The following is a 26,803-nucleotide window of genomic DNA, read 5'->3' as shown; positions in this document are numbered from 1 at the left end:
GCCGGTGGAGATGCCCGACTGGGGGCCGCTGCGCCGGGGGCCGCGCTCCTGCGGGTCCCGCCCCGCTCCGCCCCGCGCGTCATCCCGGCTCTCCGCCGGATTGGGCGCCGCGGCTCCCTCGGCCGATCCAGGATGGCGGCGCCCAGCGGAGCCGCGATCTGCGAGGACTTCGCCGAGTTCCAGGTGAGCCGCGCGGGGCGGGCGGGGCCGAACCGAGCCGGGCCGGGCCGGGCCGGGCGCTGCCGCCGCCGCCGCCTCCCCCTCCCGCGCCCCGCGCGCTCCCGCCGCCTCCCGGCGAACGGCCCCGCGGGAGCGCGCGCCCCGTGCGCGAGGTCACCCCGCCGCTGGCGGCCGGCGGGATGCGGCGGGAAGGGAGCAGCGTCCGGCCTTCCCCCCTTCCCTCCCTTCCCTCCCTTCCCTCTTCCCTCCGGCAGCAGCGGGGCCGCGCACCTCCCCTTCGCCGCGGGTCCCGTTCCCGCGACGGAGCGCTCGCGGCGCGGGAGCCACGCGGGCGGCGGGAGCTCCGCGGGCGCCTCCGCGGCGTTCGAGGGAGTGGGGCTGCCACCCGTGCCCTCGGCGCTGCGAGCGGCGCCCAGGCTGGTCGGGCTGTGGGAACCGGCCTGTGCCTCGAACGCGGACTCCCAGAATATCCTGGGTAGCTCGGGACCCTCAGGAATCACAGAGTCCGGCTCCTGGCCCTGCACAGGACACCCCAAGGGTCACACCATGTGTCTGAGGGTGTCCAAACATATTGAACTCTGTCGGGCTGGGTGCTGTGACCACTGCCCTGGGGAGCTGTTCCAGTGCCCAAGCACCCTCTGGGTGAAAAACTTTTTCCCGAGACCCCACCTAAACCTCGCCCAGCTCAGCTTCATGCCCCCCGGAACGGTGGGAGTTTTATTCAAAGTTTGCCGTTTTGGTGCAGGTTGTGCCCGGTTTCCTGTGTGGAAGTGGGGAAAGGGACTTGGGCAGAGGCGCTTCAGCCTGTCCATGCTGCCTGCAGGGCCAGGGGGCTGCAGGGGGCATCAGTAACTCACCCCTGCTCTAGCCTTTGCTGCCAAGGATGCCGTGGTTTGCATCACATACTCCTGCCTGTGGGATTGCTCCTTTGGTGTGCTTCTAACTCTTTGTAAGCAATCCTATTCAGTTTCTATTCAAATGCTTGACTATGGAAATTTTTTGTATTAGGCTTTTCTGAGGGATATAACTGAGTATCTCTCTCTTTCTTTTAATACAGGAGCTGCTCAGGGTGATGAGGACAATCGATGATAGAATTGTTCATGAGTTAAACACTACGATTCCAACAGCTTCCTTTGTGGGGAAAGTTGATCCTGGCCAGACGTGTAAAGAGCTGTACGAGTCTGTGAGTGTGCTCACCTTCACTTTCAGCTCCCTTCCCGCTGCTTTGTCGTGTGCAGTGGCCACTAAAACATCCTCAGGGTCTGAGGAAACACTGCCTTGGTAGATCCTGCTTTGTGCATTCCTGACTGTCCCGCTCAACATCTCCGCACACTGCTTCAGTTTAAAACCATGCAAGGAAGTTCTTTGTTCTGAAATACTGATCCTTCAAGGATCTTTTAAAAAGGGTTCTTGCTTTTCCTGCTGCTCTGCAAGACTCCTCATGTTTGCCTTCGACTTTTGATCAGCTTGGTGAGAGGAAGAATGATAGGATAGTCTAAGTTGAGAGTAGCTGCTGCTCAAAGCAGTGTTGTTTCCCACAATGTGGATTATGAATTCAAAGGGATTTCTGTAGGCACAGCAATACCATGACTTTAGAAAGTGTCTCTTTAAACTTACAACTAGGAGGTTTCTATTCTCTGATGAGTCACTGTGACTTTCCTTTTCTCCCCACTTAGTTGATGGATGCTCACACCAAGAGAGAAAGAATCATCAAAGACTGCATCTCTCAGACTTCCGCTGTAGTGAAAACCCTCAAAGAAGAGAGGGAAAAGGCCCATGAAGATGCAGCATTATTAAAGCAACTCAGGAAAGAGCAGACAAAGGTGAGTGGTGGGTGCAGCCTTTGAGAGATCACTTATAGAGGAAGAAGTGGGTATCTTTCCCAAATGGAAGGACCAATGTGATGGAGAGAACCTGAAGTAGATCCTGAGTCAAGCAGTTTTTTCCAAGGTTCTCGTTGGCCCTTGTTGGGTCTTGTCAGAATTATTTTCCCAAGATCTCCCCAAAGGCAGAGAGCTGCTTTTATCCTGCAACTGGAGCATTTCCGAGATTCTTTTACATGAATGCTGTAGAAAAGCACACATTCTTTCCCATGGTGGATTCTAACCTTCACTGACTGACACCACTGAGGCACAGCTTAACTTTTCCTACAAAATGCTTGTTCTCTACAAGATGCTCCCAGGAAACCTTGAATTCCACTTACACAACCTTTTTGCTGTTTGGTATTTCCAAATACTGGATTCTGGATATTGGATTAATATTTGGAGTACCTTGTCATGGTGTGTGAGAGAGACTTCTGGGTTTGCCTATGGAATTCTAATGTGCAAATGCCTTCTCAACCTTCTGGCCTGTGGATGGGAAGCACTTTAGCAGAGTGACCAGAGGAGATTGAGTATCACAAGTGGAGAAAGGAACCCCGCTGAAGTTCTCACCTCACTTCCAGGGCCCCTTTTGTAAGGAAAAGGATACTGAGAGAACCATGTGGCAGACAAGCAGTTTTATTATTAAAGCCTCACTTACTGAACTGCTAACAAGCATGGATATTAGTTTGGAAAACTGGAGTGGTTGCTTAGTATTTTCTACAAATTTTGTTAGCAGAGCCAGTTCTTTAAATCATTTAGTTACTGAGCCTGAAATCTCCCACTGAAAACACTGGGAGGATCACAATTAAAATGTGTAATGATTGGAGGTGGCTTCAACTGTTAAAAGCATTCCATGACTTAGAAACGTTTCAGAATTTTTTTATGAGATCACCTCAGATTTGTACTTGGACCATATGAGGTGTGATCCCCCTGTTTTTTGGGTTGCTTTTTTTTTGGCTCTCTAAAACACAGAGAGTTATGTTTTTTTCTACAAGTCAGAAAAGCTATCTTGACAGAACACATCCTAGTTTTAAGAGTAGGAATTTCAAATATCTCTTCACTTGCTTGCACTACAGATCTCTTTTCCCTTGTTCTGTGTTTCTCTCATCCTTCTAGTGGTAAAACTTGGAGGAGTTTGTGCAAAATTATTACTTCTAGGTCACTGAATGAGAAAACTTGGAGCAGTAGTTTCTTTGAACTACTAAAGATCCTCTGAGTGTTTATTTTATAGAGACTTATCCATAAAATGGATAAGTCACTCTGGATGCTGGATTGTTATTTCAAACAGATTGAAGTCCTGTTGATTTGGGAGAAGTGCATCCAACAGCTGTAGCAACTCTGTGTCCCTGGATATCTTACTTGGAAGGTTTTTAGTGGGATTGTTGTCTTGGCTTGCACCTGTTCACCAGGCCTCTAAATGGAACCATGTATTGAAAATGGATAAACTCTGACTCTTTGTCTGTTGTGTTGAAGACTCCAACAAGAATACATCTTAATTTGGCCAAAATGGCAGATGGTTCTTAAATCTCCTACGATTGCCTGAGGACCAAATTACCCAAACACAGCTGTCACGCCTGGCCCTCGGGGTTAATAATAGGTGTGAAACAAAGAGATTCTTGCCCTTCTCACAGGTCAAGAACTGTGTATTGGTGGTAGTTCTTGCCAGAGCTTTTGCATCTGTGTAGAGCTGGTTTGTCCTGCAGTGGTGACATGAAATATTAAGTGGTTCAGAGAGCATAAACAACACGTGATCAGACTGCAGACCCTTTTTGGTCAGTGCACTGAGTAGGTAGCAAATGAAGCAGAGAGGGTCTGTTCATAACCTTAGTTTTAAATCCAGAATCCTAGCTGGATTCCTAGTTTTGATGCCAGCTTCATATATGACTCCAATAATGCAAGAGTGGCAACTCAAGGCTGCAGAGCCAACCCCAGCCCTGGCATTCCCTGTGCTCAGTGCTTGCATTAGGTGCAGTTATTTGTGCCTGTGAAGCCATCAGTGTTAATCAGTTAATTGCTAGCAAATCTGGATGGGCATTATTTAGGAATAGAGCATAAGGAATGAGGATCTACTGCCAGGCTTGCTTTGTGAGTGTGCCTTCCCTGTGCCCTTGCAGACCTGTGTGTGCCCTGAGCACTGGCTGGCTGGAAGGGCCGGGCTCCCAGGGTGATTACACATCGTGCCCTTTGGTTTGCACCATCCCAGGAGGTGTGCACCTGCTGCTGGGGTTGGGAGCTGGAAAGTTGCACTTGTAATAAATACTGAAGGCTGCAGGGAGACCTGTTTGACAATAACCCTTGTGTCTGTTATTTTCTGCAGTTGAAATTGATGCAGTCGGAGCTCAATGTTGAAGAAGTGGTAAACGACAGAAGCTGGAAGGTACTCAGTCATTTAATAGTGATGATGTTCTGTCCCAACAGGCAGTCCTGCACTGGAGGGTGGGACTGGTGCCTTGTGAAGAAACTTAACTAGAAGTAGATGAGGGCACTGCTGGGGGAAATGCTTCAAGTCAGTCATTTTCCCAGTTCTGGATGCAGAGATCAAAGCTTTTCAGCTGCACTGCCAGGGGAAGAAAAGCATCTGATTTAGCATGGAGGAAGCACTGTGGATTGTTCCCTGTGTCCCTTTTTCCTCCTTGCCAGTGGCTGAGCACTTTGTAGGCTTTTCTGTGGTGACTTCTCTGAAAAGCTTTTCAGGGCCTCTTAACAATGTCAGAGAGAGGGGTCTTTCACATTTGCCTGCATCTGGCGCTGATCACAACTCAGCAGAGCCCAGGGAGGGGTGAGGCTGTAGAAGTTGAGCCTTTTCCTGGTGGAGTTTCTTCAGGCCTGAGCAGGCACTCCCTGGTGCAAAGGGCAGCCTTGCCGTTGCTCTCCTGTGTCAGCAGAGGGTGCAGATCACCCTCTGGACTGATGGCCCCGAGTCTGTCTGGTGATTTTAACACTGAGCTTAAGTTCTGAGGTGGTTGTATTGTGTCACTGCAGCATTTCACATCTGGCATCACCAGATGCTTTTCTGGTTTGATGAAGCTTTTCAGAGCTTTCAGTACTGCAGAGAACCTCTCTTCCTCTCTAAATGAAAAAAGGAATTTTGCAAATAGCTAGTACTAGCTGCACCTTCCTTTGTGATCCCTACTTCATGATTTTAGCCCCTAGATTGCACCAGTGTAAAACCAATGCAGCTTTATGTCCAGGGTGTTCATCAGTAACCTCAGTGCAGGCTGATGAAATGAGCATTTACACAGTTTCCTGTGTATGCTTTGCCATCAGCACACCTCTGTACTGTCCCAAAAAAGCAATGCATGCACTTCAGTTTAATTTTAAACCCACTCAGATCTGACTAATCAATGCCACAGCCTTAGCAGCAACAGCCTGCAGGTCACCAGGGGCAAATATTTTACAGCTACTCTGCTGTAGGGGAACAGCCCGCACCCTAATCTTCATTCTGAAGCACCAGGTTTAGTAATGATCCCAGGGGTTTCTTGTAGCTGCATTAAGCTTTTACTGGTGGCAGAACTGTCTAATTTTTTCTGAAGATGGAGAGTTTATAAGGAGTGAGGTATGCATGGTGCAGGGGTACTTTAGCCTGCTAGTGTATTCCTCAGCCAATGTTCAGAGTGGAGCTTGAAGAGATAAATGTTTCTGGGTTTTATCTCCAGCTCTGCTGTACTGTGCTCTGAATCTACACAAAAATGTCTCCTTTAGCTGCCTGTCAAAATGTCAATTAGAGCCAGTCATGGTTGCAGACTGAATGCAATTTGTTACATGGGAGTGAGTATTGGTGTGCAGGCTGGTGTTTCACAGTTGTAGACTTCTGGTTGGGAAGTACATTTGTGTGTTTCCATTAATCCTGAACAACTGAAAACTAATTGGAAAAATCTGATTAGGAAACAGATTTTTAAATACTGGCTGACTGTAGCAATAGTGGCATACAGAAGGATGCTACTTTAGAGAAATGCACGTGCAATTTTGATGATACCAAACAAGGAATTGACTTTCAAACAAGACACTTGCATTAGTCTCTGTCCAGCACTTCCAGACTGGACTTTATTGCTGGAGTGGTTTGTACAAATATGTAAAAGCCAGCAAAATTAAACTTTTGCCTAGTAACATGAATTTAACGTTTCTCAGCCATTGCTTTTCCTGAAAAATGTCTGAAAATGAGAACAGCACTTCACAGGTAGCCCAATGGATTTAAGTGGCCTGAGTAACACCCTGAGATCTGTGAGCCAATGATCCTAAAAGTAGGAGGTGTTAGTAAGTGTTAGTAAGACTGCAGTGTTGATCTTCCTGCCACAGGTTGTGGAGTTACTGTTGAAGATACTTTGAAAGTTAACATGATAGAAAGCAAGCTGGTGTGTTGTTTGATGCTATAGACCCTTGCAGTGCTTTAGAGAGTATTTCTAGCACTCTTTTAGACATACATGCCATTAAAATGTCATTAACAGACAATGGACAAAAAACGGTTCGATTTGTTTAGTGTAAAATGTTTCTGAATTGGACTTGATGCTGTTGCTCTTAATTTCTACAGTTTCCTCCTATCACTGATCTCAAACCTTTACCTCATCTGAACTCTTCCAGAGGTGTCCATTCCATGTGGTAACATAATGGCTGCACATTTCTGTGTGTGAAAGAAACTATATCACAGCTTTTGTCTTCTGCAGTATGAGGCAGTTTGAAATCCATGTCTATTGTTTAAAATAAAATTTGAAAGGTAGTTGAAAATTGCTCCAAAATTGTTGAGAAGCAATGCTGTAACTAATGCGTGCTCCAGGCTTCACTTTTGCTGAAGTTGCCATAGGTTCTGACCTATGAGTAAGATCTGCTGTTGCAAATTGTAGAAAGATAGAGCTTGAAACTGTGTATTTATATAAAGTGTTGGATAACTTCCCCAAAATTACAAGATCACTCACTTTGCACATAAAGCCCATGGGAGAGTTCATGAAACTTCATATCCTGATGATCACAGACACTTGGATCTGCCAAATCCTAGTCCCACAAAATATGCTCTTGTGGGAATGCTGGTGGGACAACCAACACCTGCCAGAGCCTCAGCTTGGTGTCAGGTGATGCTTGTGTTGCTTTCAGGACTTGTGCTGGACAAGTTGGGATAAAAAATGATAAATAACTAAATGGCTTGTGAAGAGCACTTGCAGCCTTGGTGGGAGCCTGTGTGTTTTGCTTTGCATTCAGGCTGCCTTACTTTAAATAGTCACGTTTCTTGGCCCTCCTTAGGGCAGGCTGGCAGCAGTTCAAGCTAAATATACACCATCCTCAGTATCCAGTTCTGGAGGCTAAATTTTACCCAGAGAAGGTGCCAGAGGTGAGTGAGGCAGGAGTGCTGTGCCCTTTGCAGGAAGTGCTGGCAGCACTGGAAGTGTGCATGTGGCTTTCAGGAGCCCTTGCCCCTCTTGTTGGCTATCATGCCAATGTAAAATGTGCCTGCTCAGGAAAGACAGGAATACAGCACCCAGATTTGAATGCCAGAATGAACCCAACAGAACACAGCCATTCAGGAGCCTTCCCATGATTATTTCCCTCTCTTTTAAAAACAAAAAGGCATCAGCATTTTTGATGATAACAGCCTACCAGGATTAAGAGTCTGCATTTTCTGAGGGAGAACACTTAGTGCTGTGCAGTCTCCCAACATCAGGCTGCAAACTTTGGATTTACTAAAGCCAGGAGTGAAGGTGAATGGAGATGGATGTCTTGGTAAGTATCATTTATTGACACCTCAGAGCTGGGCAGCTTGAGATGGGTGCCCAGGTAGTTGAGGTAGTTGCCTGAACTGTGAAGTTCTGCTCATTTCCTGGATGGGGTTGATTCACTTTTGCTCTTCTGTTTTGGTGTCTCAGGTATTTAATGAGCGGTGCCGAATTCACTACAAGCCTCCGAAGAGTCAATGATGATGTGGGGCATTTTCCATCAAGGTGGTCCATAACTGTGAGAGCCAAACTGGAAAGAGACCTTGGGTGAGCTGAATTGGGACCCTCCAGAACCAGTAGAACCCAGTCTTGTTTTGTTTTGGACCTACTTAGCTGAATTCTCAAGCTTGAAATGATCCTCCTGTAATTAAGAGAAAACAACTAATCTTTTGTACAAAATATGTGAACAAATGAGTTTTATAGTATTAAAACAATTTTCAATCGGAATGCAAAACTGGCATCTTTCTTGAACTTCCACAGCTTCAGTGATCCCAGAGGGGAAGAAAGAGTAAAACCTATCCTGAGCAGGGAGGAGAAGGCTCTCCCTGAGCTGGTGCCTGCTAAAATATCAGTGAACATGGTCTTTTAGTGGAAATAACCTGCTGAAGTCTGAAAGGAAATAAAGATTGCAGACTGATCAGCAAGTGTAGTAGGTTCAGCATCTCTGAAAGTAAGAAGTTACCAGCCTTGTTCTGAACTGCTCAACACAAGCAGCAGTGGCTCAGAGCTGTGTGTCCTACAGGTTTGCCATTGCTGCTGCAGTGCTGACAGGCAGCAGCTGTTGCTTTCTGCCCTTTGGTCTGTGTTTCCAAGTTCCAGAGTTTTCCTTGATATAGGGGATGTGGTGTTGATTTAAACCACTTTGGGTTGGAGCTGAAGATGTGTCTCATTTGGGAATGAGACTGTCCAGGGACCTTTTTTTGTCTCTTCCTCTGAATATTGAAGAGTAGTTCTAAAGGTGAATTGTGTTTGAGCTGAGGAAACAGCTGTGCATACGTGATCCTGCTGATCCTGGCCATGGTGTTGTGTTTAGAAAGCTTGAATGCAGCACCCCTGCAGTAACACAGCATTTAAAGGCAGATGAGTAGGAGGAAAGCTGAATGGCTGCAATTATACCTGTATATTTTACTATTTACTTTTTATTTTGTATTTATCCCAGATGGGCTGACAAGTCTATCAAGTGATGAGGTCTGTGTGGTTGCCAGATGATATGATCTTAAGAACCACTGAACTTAAACAGAGCACTAAAAATACAGTTCCTGTCTTGCAAACACTTTGGAATTCAGCAACAACAATGAAATTACTGGATATACTCTCCCATCCCTAAAGCTTTGAATATATAGGGAATGGGAAATAAATGAAGGAATGTACCTGTGTTACTGAGAGCTGGCAAAGATCTGTGCAGCAGCATCTGTTTTATAGTTGTTGGTGCAGCAAAGACTCAAACTGCTTGAAGGCCTTTTATTTTTAGGCACCAGGGTCATTTCGTCTCACTTTTTTTTTGAGAATGAGGTAGAAATATATTTTAAGTCTTTGATGATAGAAATCCTAATGTTCAAACTTCATTTTTCCCCTCTTTTTTTTCTCAAGGTACTGCAACTGCTTTATGCAGAACTTTGAGTTGGAGCACTTATTCTTGAAGATTTCTCATTGTTTTTCTGCAACTCTGAAAGCAGAAAATGTGTTTGTTCTTCAGTTGTTAAATTCTTGTAATTGTTTATCATCAAAGGGTAAATCAAATACTTCTCATCAATCTGGGCTTAATTGGCACTAATGAAATTTCAACAGGAGATGATTATCAATTAATGAGATGTTGAGAACAGTAAGTTTTGATTTCAAAGTTGGTACTTTATTATTGACCTCTAGTATAGGTGTCTAAAATATTTGTTCTCTCCTGGGCTTGGATCAACTGCTAGGACAAATTCTCCCTTTAAGCCATTTGTACAATAGAAACTGATACGATTATATATAGACTTGGATCAATAGTCTTGAAATATAATTTTTTATTTCTGTATAAAGTAGAGACTGTAATGAGAATTAATAATTTTCTTCCTTTATCCATCCAGATGTTTGCTCAGCTGTTGTGGAAAGCTTCTTCACTTAAGCAGATGCTGTGATAAATGACCTGTGAAATGGATGTCATATGCAGATAGTTTTTTTTGCATTACTTATGAGGAAACTATGTTAAAAAAGCCCAAAACCTACAACCCCAAAAAATCAGCCCTACATAGAATTGTTTTCAGTTTGAATATAAGGCCAAACAAGTAGTCCTATACAAACCTGAGTATGGAAAATGGATACCTTGAGAAGACTCCTAAGCCCCCAGCATCCCTTCTTGGGGTGTTTGCATACAGAGGGTTGCAGTAAGATGTTGAGTTGCTTGATTTGGTTTGCTCTGAGCACAGAGGGTCTCTCACAGTAGTCCCCAGCCAGGCAGGTGGCTCAGAGGCCGTTGAGGTTGCTGTTGAACTCGCTGGAGCGCACGGTGAGTAAATGGAATTGCATGCCACGCTTGGGGCGCGGGGCAGGAGCACACGGCTCTGCTCTTCCTGGGAGCCTCAGAGTGTGTGGAGTGGAGTGTGCAAATGGCATCAGTGGGAACTGTGTGCCACACTGGACACAGGCAGGTAAATTCTCTGTCTAGGCACCCCTGAGGATTCCAGGATGGTGTTCGGTCAGGGATTGAACCTTGCTTCAAGGTTACCATTGAAGTAGTTACAAAATTACTGGGCTGTTTGCTGTCATATGGGGATCAAATAGTAGACCCTACAAACTGCAGAATTTCATCCTTTCCCTGGTTTTAACTTCTATTTCTGCAAGTAAGGGCATTTGGGCACAGCTGATGGCTGTGTCCAGAGTCCTGTGGGTGCCTTGCCTCCTCTCCTGGGGCTTTCCCATTACTCGCAAGTGGTGAATAGATGTGGGTGGATCCTGCATGCTTGGAAAGTCCTCTCAAGCTTGTGCATCTTTCCTTCTGTGAAATAGAAAGAGGTGTTGTTTGAACTTTTTCTAGCATTCAGTGCTGTTGTCTTCTGCAGCCTGTAGGCATGAAAGACTGATGAAACAGGTAGTTTCTTTATAGAATATTTTGAACAGTAGGTTTCAGTTGTCTTGAAGCAGACTGAGAGGAAGAGGCTCAGCATAGGCTGGACCATGATAACTTTGTGCTGCTGAAGGTCAGGTTTCTGTTGATCTTTTTTCGTGTACAGTGTCAGAAATCTTTCAAAATCAGGATGGGTAGCAGGAGGGGAAACCTTTTTTGCAGACCAGCACGTTGAAAATCAAGGCTGTTCCTGTGACAATAAGAACAGATCTTCAGCTGGTACATGGAGGGCTGCTTTCCTCTAGAAGCTCTTAAAGACATTCAGACCATGTGTCATGTCCAGCCACAGTTCCATGTCACTGTGAAACCAGAAGACTGACCTTACTGACTTGGCTTTCACAATCATTTCTACAGAGCTGACTTAATTCCTGGTTTAAAAATGACTTGTAAATACACAACCCTGGGGTTTGGATTTTGGTGGAGGTTATTATGTTTGCTTTTTTTGTACTGGTGTTTTTATCAAAAATAGCTTGGCACTCTTAAAATTGCTTAAACAGGACCAGGGAGTAGTGGCCTGCAAGTGGCAAAGATCTGTTTCTTCTGTGTTGGAATAGTACACGGTGCAAGATGTTACTCAGCTTCAAACCTGTACAGAATGGCAGTGGTGGTGTTTCAGCAGGTTCTCCAAGATAACAGCAGCACAATGACGTGAGGGGAAGGTGCCAGTTGTGCTGATGGAAAGCGTGAACTGGCCTGGGACGTGATAGCAGCCACGGCTCAATCACCACAGGGGGCACACTCACCTTGTTGTGCAAGAGACAGCGTGGGGGTGGCTGTTCTAGTCAAGGCAGTGTTCCAAATCCTGGTTCATTACATCCAAAACTTAGTGCAGAGGGGGGTGGGTGGAGGTGGGGGTTGCCCCAGATAAGGTTGGTCAATTGCCTCTGGTCATCTTTGATCACAGGTCTGTGAAATGTCAGCACTTCAAAGTGGTTTCATGAAATACTTGTGCAGGATGAGTACTGCATCCCAGACTTAGAAATATCACTGGATTTTGGGACAGCCATTAGCACTGCCGTGGAAAGAAAACAGTCTGATTTGCCTCTGTGAACTTCAGCATCAACTTGCTGATAATTAGTCCTAATTTTTTCTTTCCCTTCTGCACAATTGTGCATTCTGGGGGAAAAAAAAGTTCTTATGCTTTAAAGTGAAAAACCAGCAAGCCCAGAAATACGGAGTCCAGTGAATGATTTCCATGCAACATTAATATCTTTAGTTTCACACCTAAAGTTTTTCCAAGATTATAAATGAACCCTCCTAGACTTTGTGCTCAGTGTATTTGTTGTTAGACAGAATCAAGAGTTCTCCAGTAATGTACTGCTGCCCTGGGGAATCTTAACATCCCTTCCCAGGGAAGTTAGCAGGATCTGTATCCTGGTGAGTGGAGATGTTTATAAAATATCCTGTTTTAGCACTGGTGCTGTGCATTTGCTGGACACATTCTCTGATTTCTGGCCTCAGTAAGGTGAACTGGCTCTTCCAGTTCCTTAACTTATCTGTCCTGCTCTATGAATAAGGCACAGGTGGTGGAACATGATGAGCATTTGAGTGAATCAGCAGGGTCTTATGCCAAAGAAGGTTTGAGTTGTCATCAGCTCCATGAATAGGGCTCTGAGGAACTCCTCATCTGGAGGGAAGTTGGTGAAAGTGGCAGAGTTCCAGTTTTAACAGCTGTCACTCCCTATATTCCTGCGAACTGGAAGGATTTTTCTCTGTTCACAAAAATATTGTCTCAAGACAATGATTTTTCCTCAAATGCTTTTTGTCCACCTCCATAGCACTGCTGCTCAAGTCTGGAAAATTCTGCAATATCTTTTTCAGTAACATGCTGTAATACTAATCAATACTGTGGAGTGTAGGGTCCCTGCAGCCCCAGTTTCTCAATCTCAGGGGCTGTATACCAAAACCAGGTCTTGAAGTCAGATCTGAAGTACTTTTTACAGTGTCTTGCATAATTTGTTATCTGTGAGGAGGAGGTTCAGTAGTATGGGTAGGACACAGATAAGTTTGTTGCTATGGCCATAAACCCACCTTTTCTAGCAAATTCCCTACTGCTGATCCCAGCAGGAATGCCCATTGCCTGTGTGCAGTATATATTCTCATTTCACCTGCTCCCATGTACCTGCCTCTACAGACTAAAAAGTGTCTGGTCTGTTTCTGCTTCTCTGGTCCTTGCTCTGGAACAACATTCCTCTTATTTCCTGGAGAGGGGAGTGGTAGAAATATTGACAGGGACTAATTTTTTTCTGTGGTTTTGAAGTGTTAGTTCTCCCTTACCAGGGAGGCTGCTAGCAGTTATTAGCCTTCCCCCAGCAGGATTTGAGCTTTGTACACTCACATTTGTGAGTGTGACTGTGCCGTGTGACTGTAACTGCAGAATCAATACTTCTGACTTTATGTTCTCAGGTGATCTGTTTAAACAGCATACATTGAAATTGGGACAGCTTTTGTGTTTTTTCATTGTACTTTGTCTTCCAGGAAATTGGCACTGGAGCTAAAAAGTAAATTTTATGGCACATTCAGTTGCTATTATGATTGCTTGAATGCAGCTCTTGGTTTGATGGGAAAGAAGCAGAAATGCCTTATTTGCAGTAGTTACTTGAATTTGGGATTGAATTATTTTCTACTTCTGATGCTGGTGTTTACCTTGGCACCTTTTTGGTCAGGCAGAGGAAAGCCAAGTCACTGAGTGTAAGATGCTATCTGCTCTGGTTTCCCCACTTAGAAGGATGTTGAGAGAATAAAATTTCAAGTTAAACGGGACCTACGCTAAGGGAAGTGCTGCATCCTTTCTACTGATCAGTAAAGGTGTTGGGAAATACTGGGTGTGTCTTTGAGCTCAGCCTAGTCATCTGCACATGGGTGGGGAGAGAAGAGGTTCCAGCTGCAGCCCAAACCAGCTCTCTTTAAGCTGAGGGTGACTGGAGGCTGATGTTTGCTTTTCTTTTGGATGTGAAGACCATAAGCACTACTTTAAGTGCTTTTTACATTTATTAATAATATTGCCAGTGCTTTACATTGCTTTTTCCCCCCTTTTCCCCATTTGTCTCCTCCAGTTCAGTAATGGTAGGCTCCGTGTGTTGCAGGTCACATGGTTCCATGACACATGTGTGTGTGTGTGTATATGTGAGATGCCTGGGGATTCTGCTCAGACTGTGCTGAGCTTCCCTCTTCAGAGCTGCTCATCATTTCACAGAAGTCACCTGCCACCATGATGCCTGGGGGCTTATCTGACACCAAGCCAGCTACTCCAGAAGTTCAGCAGCTTGTTAACCAGGTGAGTTGCACCCTCTCTCTACATTAAGTTACTTGTGTGCAAAGAGGCCATTCCTGAAGCTTGTGTAAAGCCTGGGAGACTGAGCTGGGTTTCAAACTGAAGAGGCTCATGCTAAAAGTGGCAATCCCTGTGACTGGCAGTGTTTTCTCAGCAGTCTGTGTAGGAAATGCCTTGGTAAGACTGAGAAAAGCCACTTCTGTGTCTCCTCTTTGTCCATGGCATGGTACTGGCTACCTTCAGTTAATGTCTGTGTGAAGTTCCAGGCCCAGCTCTGCTATGCCAGCAGTGAGGTCACTTGTTTGAAATGAGAGGTGGCATACTGGAAGGGAAGAGGTTGTACCTAGTAGAGTTTATTCCTCAGTTAAGGACTGCATAGGACAAACCACATGCTAGTATGCAGTAAAGAATTGTGTACTCAGGACAAAGCTTTTAAATTGTGTGTTCCCTGCTGGCATTAGGTGTTTTCTAGAGTCACAACTGTGATACAGGGGCTGCTGGTGGGGCAAGATGAGCTTGGCACAAGGCAGGCCACTGAGTGAGCCCAGTTGCCAGGTGGTTGGTTACAGGCAGTGGTCCTGAACTGGAGCAGCTGTGTGAGCAGCAGTGCAGCAGCTCTTTTTAAAGAAAGTATAAAATGCATCCTGAGGAATGAAAGGGGTTCCCACCCATCCAATCTCCTCCACCCTTCTGCCTCTGAAAGATGAGCTCTTGTCCCTTTGGCAATTGCACTCGGGCACTCTTTGAGGAAGCAAAAATAGGAAGTAGCAGGGCTGAATGCATTGGCCGATACTGCAGCACACTTGCTATACCTGATGTGCAGGGTATCTCCTTTGCTGTGCCACCGAGGACAGAGTTTGCACCACCATCCTTCCATCCTTCCACATCTTCTGCGATCTTGCAACTGAGACCAGGCAGCCCAGTACTCTGACAGGGCTCTTTTCTATAGTCCACAGGCGGAGGGGATAACTTTAACATTCAGTTTACTGATTAGGAGACACTCCATGTTACAGGAGGTGTCTGATTTAGCAGAGTGATACAAATATGCTGGTAAATTGATACAGGTCTAAGTTACTCTTAGCAAAATGTAGTGACTGCAATCCCGATTCTCTGAGGATGCCAGGCTGTTCTGCACTCCTCTGTCACCACACTGGGCATCCTCAGTGACTAGGAAGGGGGATGTGGGTTGAAGTCACCTCTAGCCAGCAGTTTTCTTCAAAATTCTTTTGCCCAGCCATTTAGTTTTTATACTCAGGGTTGGGCAGAGCCATGTGCTCACTCCCCCGTGCTGGTCTGGCTAACTCAGGGGTGTGTATCACTTTCTCTTACTGAACTCGGGGAGTTACACCAGCACATGACCCCCTCCACTGACAGAGTATTTATCAAAAGCACCCTGTGGTCAGCCTTTGTGTTGAGATAAGTCAGCTTATTTGCAAAGGCTGTGGTCAGTCACACCCTGCATTGTTCTCCAGGTGGAATGTCAGGCTCCGCAGCTCCTCTGAGCCTTCTTCCACCGTAGGGCTTTATTGGTCATTCACAGCTGGGCTCACCAGAGCTGGGGACATGTACATGAGGAAGGGCTGGAGTTTGGGGTAACAGGTCAGTCAGAGATGATTTACTGCAGAGCAGAAAAGAGAAATGGATGATTTGCAGTTGTTTGGGGGGCACTGACTGAGTTACTTGGAAGCAGTACCACTGTTTGTTCTATTTTGGCAGAAATGTTTGGAGGAGCAGCACTTGCAGAGATCAGAAATTCCCTTTTACCTATGGAGGGGAGAGCCTAGCAAGGGACTTGCTGCACCTTTGTGTATTTGCCATTCTTGTTTCCTCATGTTTAAGATGGGGCCAGCTGAGGGCTATGAAATTTAATTAATGAGTCTGTGAAATGCCTCAAGCACTATACCAGATACTGAGTTTCATTTTCAGTGCTGGGCTGTGTTATTTATGGGTCACCAGAAGTCCTGCAGTGTGTATTGGAGGTGAAACCACAGCACTTGGATGTCTGTGAGTGAACAGGCACTTGAAAATGTGAATGCTGGTTTCAGGCAATGCTAATGCTCCCAGAGTACAGGGCACACAGGGAATCTGAAATGTGGATAGTGCAAAGTTTCTGTTTGATTCCAGAAAAGGACTGATTCTAATTTTAGTGTTCTTTTGTTCTCAGTAGCTTCAGGAAAATGAAAACAGATTGTTCTTTGCTCTTTATTTTCTGCAAGGTGAAATTTCTGCCCTGTGCTGAGAGCAGGAGAGGGAATGCTTCCTGATCCTTTCCCCTTTTGCAGAGGCTTTGGTATAGTTCTCTAAGGAAAATATTTTTATGGAAACCTTATGTTGGGGAAATCTGCTACCCTTCCAGCATAAGTATCACCTTTTCATGAAGCAATTTGGGGGGCTTTTATGCTCTGCTGAGCAGAGAAGCAATTCCTATGATTTCAGTGAAGCTGTGAAGAGCGTTTGCAAAACTTGGGATGCTCAAGGTCTGTCTGCTTATGGGATTACATAATTATTTACTTATACCTGTGCCTTGTCTCTAGCCATCACTAGTGAGCTGAGAAATGTTATTTATTTGGTCTCCCTGTTTTACAGCTGTTGCCCAAAACCGAGGAATGTTTTGGGTTTAGGATGCTGTTAGATAAGAGCTTAGGAATGTTAATTTTTTCACCTGAGGATTAAGGAGCTGTTTGCCTTCATGATTTTACTGAAAGCTTAGTCTGTAAATGAGAAATGGGGGATATAGTGGCCAGAGGAGAGAGAGCAGAACTGGAGAGAAGTGGCTTTCTTTTGTTTTGTTCTGAGAGAGGAATATCCTGCACCAAAAGTTGCCACTTAGGAGAATTCTAGGAGACCCCCTGCCCTGGTCAGCTGGAAGGTTGTTGGGAATTAAAATTTCTCTGGTTTGCCAGAGTTAGCAGCTCCTCAGCTGAAAGAGCAGTTGTCTGTTCCTGGGGATAGAAACCCTGTGGAAGCTACTCAGCAGAAGAGCAGGGTCAGAGATCATGAGGAAGCTGAACAGGATGATAATTTCTGGCTCTTTGGAAACGATCTGGATGTTCCTTGGGTGCTTTCTGTGACCTTCCTGCTTGGAAGGAATGTCATGGGAGTGGCAGCCAGCTGCAGATGCTTATACTGGGAAAGTTAATTAATTCAGTGGGTTGCTGTGAAACAGGTGGGTGGTGAGAAGCGCTGAGGTGCTGCTGGCCTGGCCCAGGGCAGCCTGAGCAGGCTGGCACTGACACCGACACTGCTCCTCTGCCCAAACTCAGAAATGCAGCCGGTCATCAGCGTGCCTGTCAGTGCAGAGGGGCACCGTGTCACCCAGCCTCTGCTGGTCTCTGCTTTCTGTGTGGTGGTCATGCAGCCATCATCAAATGGGAGAGTTATTATTTCTTGGAGAAGTAAGGAAGGCCAACAGCAAAACCAGTGCCTTGGACTTCTGGAGGGAAGGCTTTGGCCTGTCTGGCAGACTGGTTGAAAGAGTCCCTTGGGAGGCAGTCCTGAAGGGCAGAGAGATCCAGAAGGCTGGGCATTCTTCAAGAAAAAAATCCTAAAGGTGCAAGAGCAGGGTGTCCTCACGTACCAAAAGACAAGCTGGTGGGCAAGAAGACTGGCTGAACAGAGGGTTTTGGCTGGAACCCAGGGTAAAAAATAGAGTTTATGAGCTTTGGGGAGAAGATGGGGCAGGCAGTTCAGGAGGATTACAAAGGTATTGTGAGGTTATGCAGAAAGTCAGAAAGGCAAAAGCCCTGTTAGAACTTAACTCTGGTCACTGCCAAAAGCAATGACAAAAAGTGTTCTTATGGTTACATAAGCAACAAAATGAGGGCTAAGGAGAATCTCCATCATTTGCTGCATGTTGAGGAAATCATTGCTACAAAAAATACAGAAAAGGATGAGGTACTTAAAGCCTTTTTAATCTCAATCATTAATAGTCAGACCAGTTTTTCTACCAGCTCCCTGAGCTGTAAGACAGATACAAGGAACACAATGAAGCTCCCACAATCCAGCAGGAAACAGTGACCTGCTTCTCCACTTAAACATGTGTAAATCTGTGGGGCTGGATGGAATCCACCTGAGGATACTGAGGAAGCTCATGGAAGAGCTCTCCAAGCCACTGTCCATGATTTACCAGTGGTCCTGGTGAACCAGGAAGGTCTCACACAACTGGAGTTTGGCTGATTTGATGCCCCTCTGAAAGAACATCTAAAAGAATGGTAGGAAGGAGGATCCAGGGAACTACAGAGCTGTCATGCTGACCCAAGAGCTAGGGAAGGTCAAGGAACAGCTCATCCTGAGTGCCATCACACAGCATGTGCAGGGCAACCAGGGATTGAAGCCCAGCCAGGATGGGTTCATGCAAGGCAGGTTCTGCTTGACCAACCTGATCTCTTTCCATGACCTGCCTAGTGGATGAGGGAAAGGCTGTGGATGTTGTTTCCCTCTGACTCCAGTTCCTGCAGCATTCTACTGAAGAAGCCTGGACAGGTGCACTGCTCACTGGGTGAAAAAACTGGCTGGATGGTTGGGCCCAGGGAGAGGTGGTTACATCAGGCTGCTCAGAGGTGGTGCACCCAGGGCTCAGTGTTGGGGCCAGTTCTGATTAATATCTTTACTGATGATTTGGACAAAGGGTTTGAGGGCGCCCTCAGTCACTTTGTGGAGTTTCATTAAGGGAGTATGTGTGGAAGGATGAAAACTGGAGTGGTATATGTGAAACAAATCCCTAAGTGTCTACCTGCCAATCATTTTTCCCTTTCTTTTTGCAGGTGAAGCCACAGTTTGAAAGCTGGGCAGGCATGAACTGTGGTGTCTTTACAGCCATAGTATATAAGACTCAAGTGGTTGCTGGGACAATGTACTTTATTAAGGTTTGTATATATTGTAGGAGGGAGTGTTTTGGAATTAAATGATACAGGTGACTTGCAGAGTGGCTTACAGCCAGAAAGAGAAGCAAACATCATAGAAAACTGTCTGATGTGAGTAACAGAAGTGGGGACTACCTCCAAATGCTTATAAAATTCCTCTGTTTGGCACTACTGTAAGCAGGAATATAAATATTATAAAGTAGGAATATAAATATTAAAAACATGCCCTATACTTATTCAGATGTGATTGGTAAGCTTCTTGGGATTATCCCCCTCAAGGACTATAGATTGCCTTCCCAACTCAAATTATTTCAACAAGTCATAACTGGTTTCCTGTTTCCTTTCAAGGCAAAATAGTATCTGATCATTCACTTGTGTTTGTTGGGGTGAAGTTGAAGTCAGCTTGAGGAACTGTGGGGAGAGAGAGTGAATTTTGAAATGCAGTGCACACATGTCTGCTGGCTAGTTTTGCATGCAGGCAGCTGTGTTGATGTTTTGGTTTTTGATGTGTCAGGTGCTGCAGAGGTACACAGCCTGCCTGCTGGTTCTTTCTGTATTTTCAAAAGCACCCCTGCTGCTGCAGAGGAAAAGTGGGTAATGCTTAATTTGGAACCCTGTGATAGCACCATTCCTCCTCTACTGGAAGCCCTGCCCAATGGATGTGAGCAGCTTTCTGTGAAGTAGCACAGCAGAAATGTCTGGGTGTGTTTTTCATCTGAAGGCCAGCAAGCACTGCTGAGCAGCAGGCTGCCCTTGTGGAGCAGAGCAGGCATGGCCTGGGACACGTGCCTGACAGGGTATGCTATATTCCAAGGGAACTGGAATAATTCTTTTATTAGAGGAATTGGCCTGTAATGTTTGGTGGAGGGTAATTCTGCAGAGAGACACTTTGAGCATTAGCTCCACACTTCTCATATTTAGTTGATCCCAGGAAGGACAGATCCTGCCAAACCTTCTTCTTTCCCAGGTGCTTCCTTAAAAGAACTCTTAACTCAGAAACGAAGATTCTTGTATTACTGAACTTGGAAGAAATCCATTTGTAACACTGGACATGGCTGATTTGTCTCTTCTTTCCCACTTTTACCAGTGATGGAAAACATCACTGTTGGAATACACCCTCATTTTAGCATTAACTGGAACAAATTCATTCTTTTACATTTCTGAATCTTCCACCTCACTGACATTTTACCAGCAGACTTACAGCTGAGATGCAGCCCAGGCCAAGCATAGTGCCCCACTGCAGCCACCAGAAAGCATGTCAAAACCTCTTGGAGCCTAAGGCATTAAAGTTTCCATGTCCCTCACCAAGGGAGACTTTAGCACCCGTTGTGCTTGGCTCTTTAAGAATGAAATTTTACAGCTTCCTGCCAAGTCATTATGTGAGGACTTTCTGGGGGGGAAGGTGAATTTCTCTGGAAGAGTATTTATTCCAGGCATTCCCATGCACTCCCAAAAGCACCAGGATATGTCAGGTTCCCTGTTCAGGCACTGATGTGTTTGGATCTGCAGACCAGGGATCCTGGCTTTCAGGTTATCATTGCTTCTCAGGACCATGTGCTGGTGTTTCTGTATTAGATCTTTCTGTACCTTTGGGAGCTGACATGGTGTCTGCACTGTGTCCCACCCCCAAGTCATGGAGGTTTCCTCATTGTCCCTTGTCTCCTACGAGCGTGTCAGGAAGCTGTGGGCAAATGTGCTGGCATCCTGGTGACTGAAATAGGACACCATCAAAACCTTTCTCCTGTTGCATCTTCTGGTGCTTCCACACCCAAGCAGTTCTGCTCATTTTCCCTTCACCTGAGGTTGAGGGTCTTTAATGTAGTTTTCTACAGGTGTAGACAGTTTCTGCCACCACTTACTATCCAGACTTGGATAAGAGCTGTTGAAGTAAAAATGAAGATGCATCTAAAATTAAGATCCTGAGAAAAGATGTTATTTCAAGAATGTAAAGAACAGCCTTTTGTTTGAATCTGCTTTGAGCCCATGATCCTTACTTACCTGCTCTTTTGGTTTCCAGGTCCAAGTTTCCAATTCCGAATATGTCCACTTAAAGGTGTTTCAGAGTCTTCCTCATGAGAACCTGGGTCCCAGCCTTGTCAGCTTTGAGACTGGCAAAACCAGAGATGACCCTCTGACCTACTTCTAAGACACAATGTGTTGCAGTGCCTCACCTCTGCAAATCCTAAGGGGATTCTGCCCATGACAGTGAATAAAAGAAGTTTGGAAAGCTATTGTCCATACTTTCCTTTTGCTGCTGATATACCTGCAGAGGTCTTTCTTGTTACCTTTCATGTCTGCCACAAGACTAAAATATTTTTAATTAAGATATAGAATAAACATAAAGTTATCTGGAATATAAAAAAAAATTAAGGAAAAAAAGCTGAGCAAGATAATAATCAATAGTGAAAACCAGTGAAGAGAACACTAAAGCACCAGTCAAAGATGCCATCTCAAGTCAAAAGAAATGTTTATTGTTACAAATGCATTTGTCCAGCTCAAGTTCCTTTCCAGGACTTTTCCATAGGACTGAGAACACAAGCAAGCTGGTTTGGTATTTTAAACTCACACACCCTCTAGGGGACATTGCACGCTACTGCTGCAAGAGGATGAGCATGATTACCAAGGGAATGTTTATTTCAAGCTACTGTAAGCCTCTTTCTCTTCCTTGCAAAATTGCTTCAGCTCAAGTCTCTCATCAGGTCATTGCCCATAAAATACAAAGTACAATTTAAATCTTCACATAAATACAGTGGCAAAACAGCACAGAAAAGACTGAGGCTTTCCTCTTGTTCCCTGCTGCAAATATATGAATGCTGGTGTCATTCCCCTTCTGATTTCCAGACCAAGGAAGTCCACAAACAGGACTCAGCCACAGTATTCTCGTTTAGTTGCACTAAAGCCTAAGTTAAGTTGCAATAAAAGTAGGGTATACATTAGTGCAGGTAAAAGGAGAGCCCTGTGACTCTCAGGTATGGAGATTGCACAGGAAGGGAATGGCATAAAAGAAATTGATTTTTTACACCATGACTTTAAAAAAAAAAGACACTTTTTTCTGCCTTTGTTGGCGCAGGAATCAACATTTTGGAGCCTGTAGAAAATGCACATAAGAACCAGCCAGGGGAACACAGCAGAGAAGGTTGCTAGAAATAAGCCAGCTCATCGTGCTTTGTCTTGCTGCCCTGGTAACTGTGGAGGCTCAGCTGCTCATTCTCGTGGGGGAGGCTCTTGAACACCCTCAGGTGCATGAACTCCTCGTTCCCAACATGGACCTGCAAAGCACGAGACCCAGTGAGATCCCTGCAGGGGAGCACCCTGCAGCAGGAGGGGTGGCAGAGGCTGGGCTGGTTTGAGGATGGAGCAGCAGACAGGCAGTAAGAAAAAACATTGGTTTGTTTTAAACCGGACTAGGAGCTGTGACTTACCAGAAATACCACCTAATTTCCCATGAAAATGAAGATAGGGAGGGGGCTGGGAGGTGGATATTTCTGTTTTTTTTAATGCAGAATTCTTTTTCTTGTTAAGGTTAAATCATAAGCATTCTCCTCTAGTTAAGAAAGGAAAAAACCCACCATTCCAAAGATTATGCACATTCATATAAAAGAAACAACCCAGTGTCCTCTACCTTGATGAAGTAGTTTGTTCCAGCAACCAGCTGAGTTTTAAACTCCACTGCAGTGAAGACGTCAAAGGTTTTTCCTTCTTTTTCTTCTATCTGAGCTTTTACCTTAAGGAAACAATAGGTTCTTTAGGAATGATGCAAGATTCAAGTATTTAGGACTTCAGGCTTACAGTTCACTGCTGCTGAATTCCCCAACACAGAGTTCCTGCTTTTCCAAGACATTAAAAGATCCAAATGAATCATGTTAAGTTTTGTGTGAAAGCAGGACCAGGAATCTAGGGAGGTGGCAAAGCTGAGTCAGAGGTGGGAGTCAGTCACTACAGGCTGGCACCAAGTCTGCAAAACACTTGGCAGTTCTTTCAGCATGTCTGCTGGAATCTGTGCTTTCAAACTGCAAAACAGTGTTCAAGAAGTCAAAATAACCTGTCCAGTACCCAAGAGGGAGCCATGAACTCCTGAGATGCAGCTCTTCTCTCCTGCACTGGGCACTCTAGCACATTGTGGCTATATGGAAAATTCTTGGTCAGGAAAGCAGAAAATTTCAGCCTTTGTTTTGCAGGGCAAGATGAGTTAGTCCTGAAGTCCTTGCTTGCAAAGTCCTTGCCTGCTCCAGGCTGCACCTCCTGCACTGCATCATTGCACAGCCCTCCCTTCACTCCCAAGGCAGTAGTACCAGCAGTGAGCAGATCCTCCAGCTACATGGTGTACTTCTCCTTTTTCCTAAATTCAAGGAAAATAGATAGATCTGCACTCCTCCCTAAATCCCACAGGCTTCCTTGGGGAAAAACAACTGCCAACTTGCTATTGCTCAGGTGCTGTAGGTGAAGCAGGAACAGAAGAACCATTCCTGCAACAGAGTTATGCTCTCCCACCTCTCCAGCTCCCAGAACTCTGGTGCCTTTTCAGTGACCATCCTGTCCCTGTGTCCATGCTTTCCATGCTTTTTACCTTCTCTCAGAGGCCATACCTCTACACTCCTTCCAGGTTATCATCAGTATGTCACAAGCAAGATAATGATGTTTGGACACTTTCCTGTTTGTTTTTTGCCATAGAGAAATCCAAGCTGGATTCTGAGATGCACTGAAGGGCACAGCCCCAGAAAGCGCCATGATTCAGTCCTGCCTCCTCCCCTTCCCCTGAGTCAGAGGTTGGAGCAAGTGGCTTCAGTTTTCATCACACTTTTACAAATTTTAAGCAGCAGGGCAGACATAAGTCTCCCACTGACCCTTTCCTGTCCTGTGCTCCTTTAGCAATCCTAGGCAGCTTTGGTTTCTGAGGTCACTAAATCATCCCAGCTCAGCAATTTTGTATTTCCAGCAGCGAGCTGAACACGGGGCCCTGGGTGCAGAGAGCTCAGAGTCCTGCAGCTGCAGGCCTGTCAGGGTGTTTGTGGCAGTGAGTCACCACAGCATGTGACAAACCAGCACCCTGAGTAAGTGTGGAGAGGGAGATCCCAGACAGACTCTCCCAAAGATCTGATCTCAGGCTGGATTTGGGAGTCCTGGAGGACAGGAGCCAGCACTGTGTCCTGCTGGTACCAAAGTTAATGGCACATGGCTGCATCAGCAGGAGCCTAGCCAGAAGGCAGGCGAGTGATTATTGCCCTTTACTTGGCCTTTGTTAGAAAATGTGGAATCCTGTGCCCAGTTCTGGGCCCCCAGTGCAAGCCAGACACCAATAAACTGCAGTGAGCCCAGGGAAGGGTCACCAGGAGCACTCCATGAGCACACCACGATGGCTGGAGCACTTGTGCTGTGAGGAGAGAAAGAAAATGAGCTTGCTCAGCCCAGAGAAGAGACGAAGGCTTTGAAGAAAACTTTCCAGTACCTAGAAGAAGCCAGGGTCTTTCCAGGGATGAAACTTTCCAGATGCCAGAAGAATGAGACACAATGGTCATAAACTAAAACTGGAGGCTTAGACTGGATATAAAGAGAAATATATCCCCTGAGGACATTCCTGCAGTACAGCAGGAGAAACTGTGCAGTTTCCATGCTTGGAAGTTTTCAAAAACTGACAGGAGAAAGCTCTGAGCAGCCTGAGGATGCTGACCCTGGGCTCAGGCAGGAAGTGCAGTCCCTTCCCACCCAAACAACCCATGATTCAGTCACAGGGCTGGAAATGATCATGCTCTGAAGGCTCCCCACTGCCCTGCACGGCCTGTTTGCCCTGCACTCCCAGAGCAGTTAAAAGCAGATGGTTCACAATCACCCTGGATAAGCTCTGCCACAGTTACCAGTGAGGAGCCAAGGTCTGGGTGCAAATCCTGGTTGTGAGGAGGCTGTTCCTACGGGATTCCTAAGCCAGACATTGCCAAAGGAAGCCTTCCTGCCCCGTGTGACACTACACCCACTGCGGGTCACAAAACTGAACAACATTCGGCCACCACAAGGATTCTTACGAAACTGTAAAATGAAGGCAAGAACTGGAAAAGCAGGAACAGGGAATATGTTTATGGCAAGCAAACTAGCAGGCTGTAATAAATCTCCACAAAGACCTGGCTTTAAGCAAACAAAATGATTTGAGAAGGCTACCTTGTTTAACAAAATTAATGTTTTCTCCAGCAGTGTCCAGATGAGGATATGAGTGCATGGGTAAGTTTCAAGTTTGGGTTTTCCCACCTGTTTTTAATTTAAGGAAGTAATCTAAACTGGCAGTCAAAACTCTAAAGTGTTTAGGTTATTTAAATGAAAACATGAGATATTTGGTTAATTCTGGTCACTTCTGGATCCAACAGATTCAGGACTTCAAACCTAATTTTAAGCCATGTTAATTGTATATCTGCATTACTTTTAACATGACATGTAGGCCTTTTCAGGTCAAAGCAATAATTATGACTCTCAGCAATTCTCAATCATGTGCTCATTACTGCAAACTCAGGCTGGTGCTTAGGAGATGCACATATCTCTCCCTTTTCCTAAAACACAGAATCCTCAGGCTGTACAAGCTAAATGTTCATTTCAGTGGCTGCTGTGCCTTTGGGAGCTCTGTACGTGTTTGGGAACTCCTCCTGCCTGGGGAACAATGACAAAGAGTGTCAGAAGCTGGAGCGCATCCTTCATCTTTGCTCTCCAGCTTACCACATCCTAGCCGACAAAGCCAAAAAGCAGAAGCAACTTGAGTTTCCATGACAAAAAGAAGAACATGTACTTTGAAAAAACTTCGTTGCACGACAGCATTTTTAGAATAAAAGCGTGTGGTCCAATAACGTGAGCGGTAATCTCAGGTACTGTAAGTGCCATCAGGATTTGGAGCTAGCTGTGGTTGGAGCTGAATTCTGTGTTGGGGAAAAGCAGAAGCAGCAAAGAAGCTATCTTGCTTTATTCCACGTTTCACCTTCTCAAAAAAAACTAACAAACCCCCCCTTCCCAGGCAAACAACAAAGAACCAAAACCCCACACGTAAGCACAAGGTTTAGATTCTGTAGGAAGCACAGGAGCTCGCTCCCCGAGCTCACGGCAAAGGCTCTGTGGGGTTTCCCCGCGCACCGCGGTCCCTCTGGAGTCAACAGGGCCACGCCAGGCGGGCACAGGGAAGGAGAGCTCCGGGAGCCGGCGACTGCTCCGTGCATTCCCCATTCCTCCCACCTTGTATACCGGGGGCGGTGTCTCGGCTCAGCCGCGCAGGGCAATGGCCGAGGCCACCCTGGGCCCCGCACGGGCCCTTCCCCGCCGGCGGGACCCTCCCGGCCCCTCACCTGCTCCGCGATCCGCTGCGTCTCCTCGGTGGCGGGCCGGGCCGCCGAGGCACCCCCGCACAACATGGTGGCACCGCTCCTCTCCGGGCCGCTCCTGACCCTCGGCAGGGCCGGGGCGGTGTCGGGGGCGGCGCCGGGCCCGGGGCTGGAGCCCGAGGGCGGGGGCTCGGCGGCTGAGGCCGTGGCGGCGGGGCGGGAGCGGCCGGGTCTGGCTCCGGCTCCGCCCAGCCGGGGCGGGGTAAGCGCGGCCCAGCGGGACCAGCCCTGCCCGCGCTCGGCGGGAGCATCGCGGCCCGATCGGAGACAAAACCAGCCCAAAGCGACACTTGCAGTGTAAGTTGCCGGCAGGATTTATTCTGCGCCCTGGACCGAAGGGCTGCGGCTGCTCCTCAGCGAGCGGCGCCTCCAGCCCCGCGGGAGGACAGGGCCGCCCTCAGCCGCTGTTTTCCCTTCCCCTGTGGCACCTCTGCCAGCAGCGGCGGGTTCCCTTTAGCCGCATGGAAAGGT

General features: G+C 46.3%; 3 protein-coding genes across 3 annotated transcripts; 2 read left to right on the top strand and 1 right to left on the bottom strand.

Moving 5' to 3' along the window:
* The first annotated feature begins 50 nt into the window (after positions 1 to 50).
* On the top strand, positions 51 to 8,198 carry MIX23 (mitochondrial matrix import factor 23). The gene is made up of 5 exons (XM_074534814.1): positions 51 to 183; positions 1,238 to 1,363; positions 1,857 to 2,003; positions 4,360 to 4,419; positions 7,895 to 8,198. Exons 1-5 carry the CDS (start codon positions 133 to 135, stop codon positions 7,943 to 7,945), a joined length of 435 nt encoding a protein of 144 aa, XP_074390915.1. The 5' UTR covers positions 51 to 132; the 3' UTR covers positions 7,946 to 8,198.
* Positions 8,199 to 8,342: 144 nt separating this feature from the next.
* On the top strand, positions 8,343 to 22,056 carry LOC102061650 (cystatin-A). Its single transcript, XM_005486067.4, has 3 exons — positions 8,343 to 14,124; positions 18,885 to 18,986; positions 21,001 to 22,056. The coding sequence occupies exons 1-3, from the start codon at positions 14,059 to 14,061 to the stop codon at positions 21,127 to 21,129; spliced, it is 297 nt and encodes a 98-aa protein (XP_005486124.2). The 5' UTR covers positions 8,343 to 14,058; the 3' UTR covers positions 21,130 to 22,056.
* On the bottom strand, positions 21,434 to 26,523 carry LOC102061834 (cystatin-B-like). The gene is made up of 3 exons (XM_005486068.4): positions 26,297 to 26,523; positions 22,606 to 22,707; positions 21,434 to 22,252 (listed from the first exon to the last, which is right to left on the bottom strand). Exons 1-3 carry the CDS (start codon positions 26,360 to 26,362, stop codon positions 22,124 to 22,126), a joined length of 297 nt encoding a protein of 98 aa, XP_005486125.2. The 5' UTR covers positions 26,363 to 26,523; the 3' UTR covers positions 21,434 to 22,123.
* Between the last annotated feature and the right edge of the window lie 280 nt (positions 26,524 to 26,803).

The sequence above is a fragment of the Zonotrichia albicollis genome, chromosome 2 (genome assembly GCF_047830755.1).
Source record: "Zonotrichia albicollis isolate bZonAlb1 chromosome 2, bZonAlb1.hap1, whole genome shotgun sequence".
NCBI classification, from domain to species: Eukaryota; Metazoa; Chordata; class Aves; order Passeriformes; family Passerellidae; genus Zonotrichia; species Zonotrichia albicollis.
The sequence above is the reverse complement of the archived record's forward strand: the minus strand, read 5'-3'. Positions and strand labels throughout refer to the sequence as shown.

Bases quoted from the DNA above. Each gene is read 5' to 3' on its own strand.
- MIX23 (XM_074534814.1), top strand. From the start codon at position 133: ATGGCGGCGCCCAGCGGAGCCGCGATCTGCGAGGACTTCGCCGAGTTC. The intron at 184-1,237 runs GTGAGCCGCGCG...CTTTTAATACAG, and splicing joins AGGACTTCGCCGAGTTCCAG to GAGCTGCTCAGGGTGATGAG. The intron at 2,004-4,359 runs GTGAGTGGTGGG...TATTTTCTGCAG, and splicing joins TCAGGAAAGAGCAGACAAAG to TTGAAATTGATGCAGTCGGA.
- LOC102061650 (XM_005486067.4), top strand. From the start codon at position 14,059: ATGATGCCTGGGGGCTTATCTGACACCAAGCCAGCTACTCCAGAAGTT. The intron at 14,125-18,884 runs GTGAGTTGCACC...TTCTTTTTGCAG, and splicing joins TTCAGCAGCTTGTTAACCAG to GTGAAGCCACAGTTTGAAAG. The intron at 18,987-21,000 runs GTTTGTATATAT...TTTGGTTTCCAG, and splicing joins GGACAATGTACTTTATTAAG to GTCCAAGTTTCCAATTCCGA.
- LOC102061834 (XM_005486068.4), bottom strand. From the start codon at position 26,362: ATGTTGTGCGGGGGTGCCTCGGCGGCCCGGCCCGCCACCGAGGAGACG. The intron at 22,708-26,296 runs GTGAGGGGCCGG...TGTTTCCTTAAG, and splicing joins CGCAGCGGATCGCGGAGCAG to GTAAAAGCTCAGATAGAAGA. The intron at 22,253-22,605 runs GTAGAGGACACT...CGTGCTTTGCAG, and splicing joins GAACAAACTACTTCATCAAG to GTCCATGTTGGGAACGAGGA.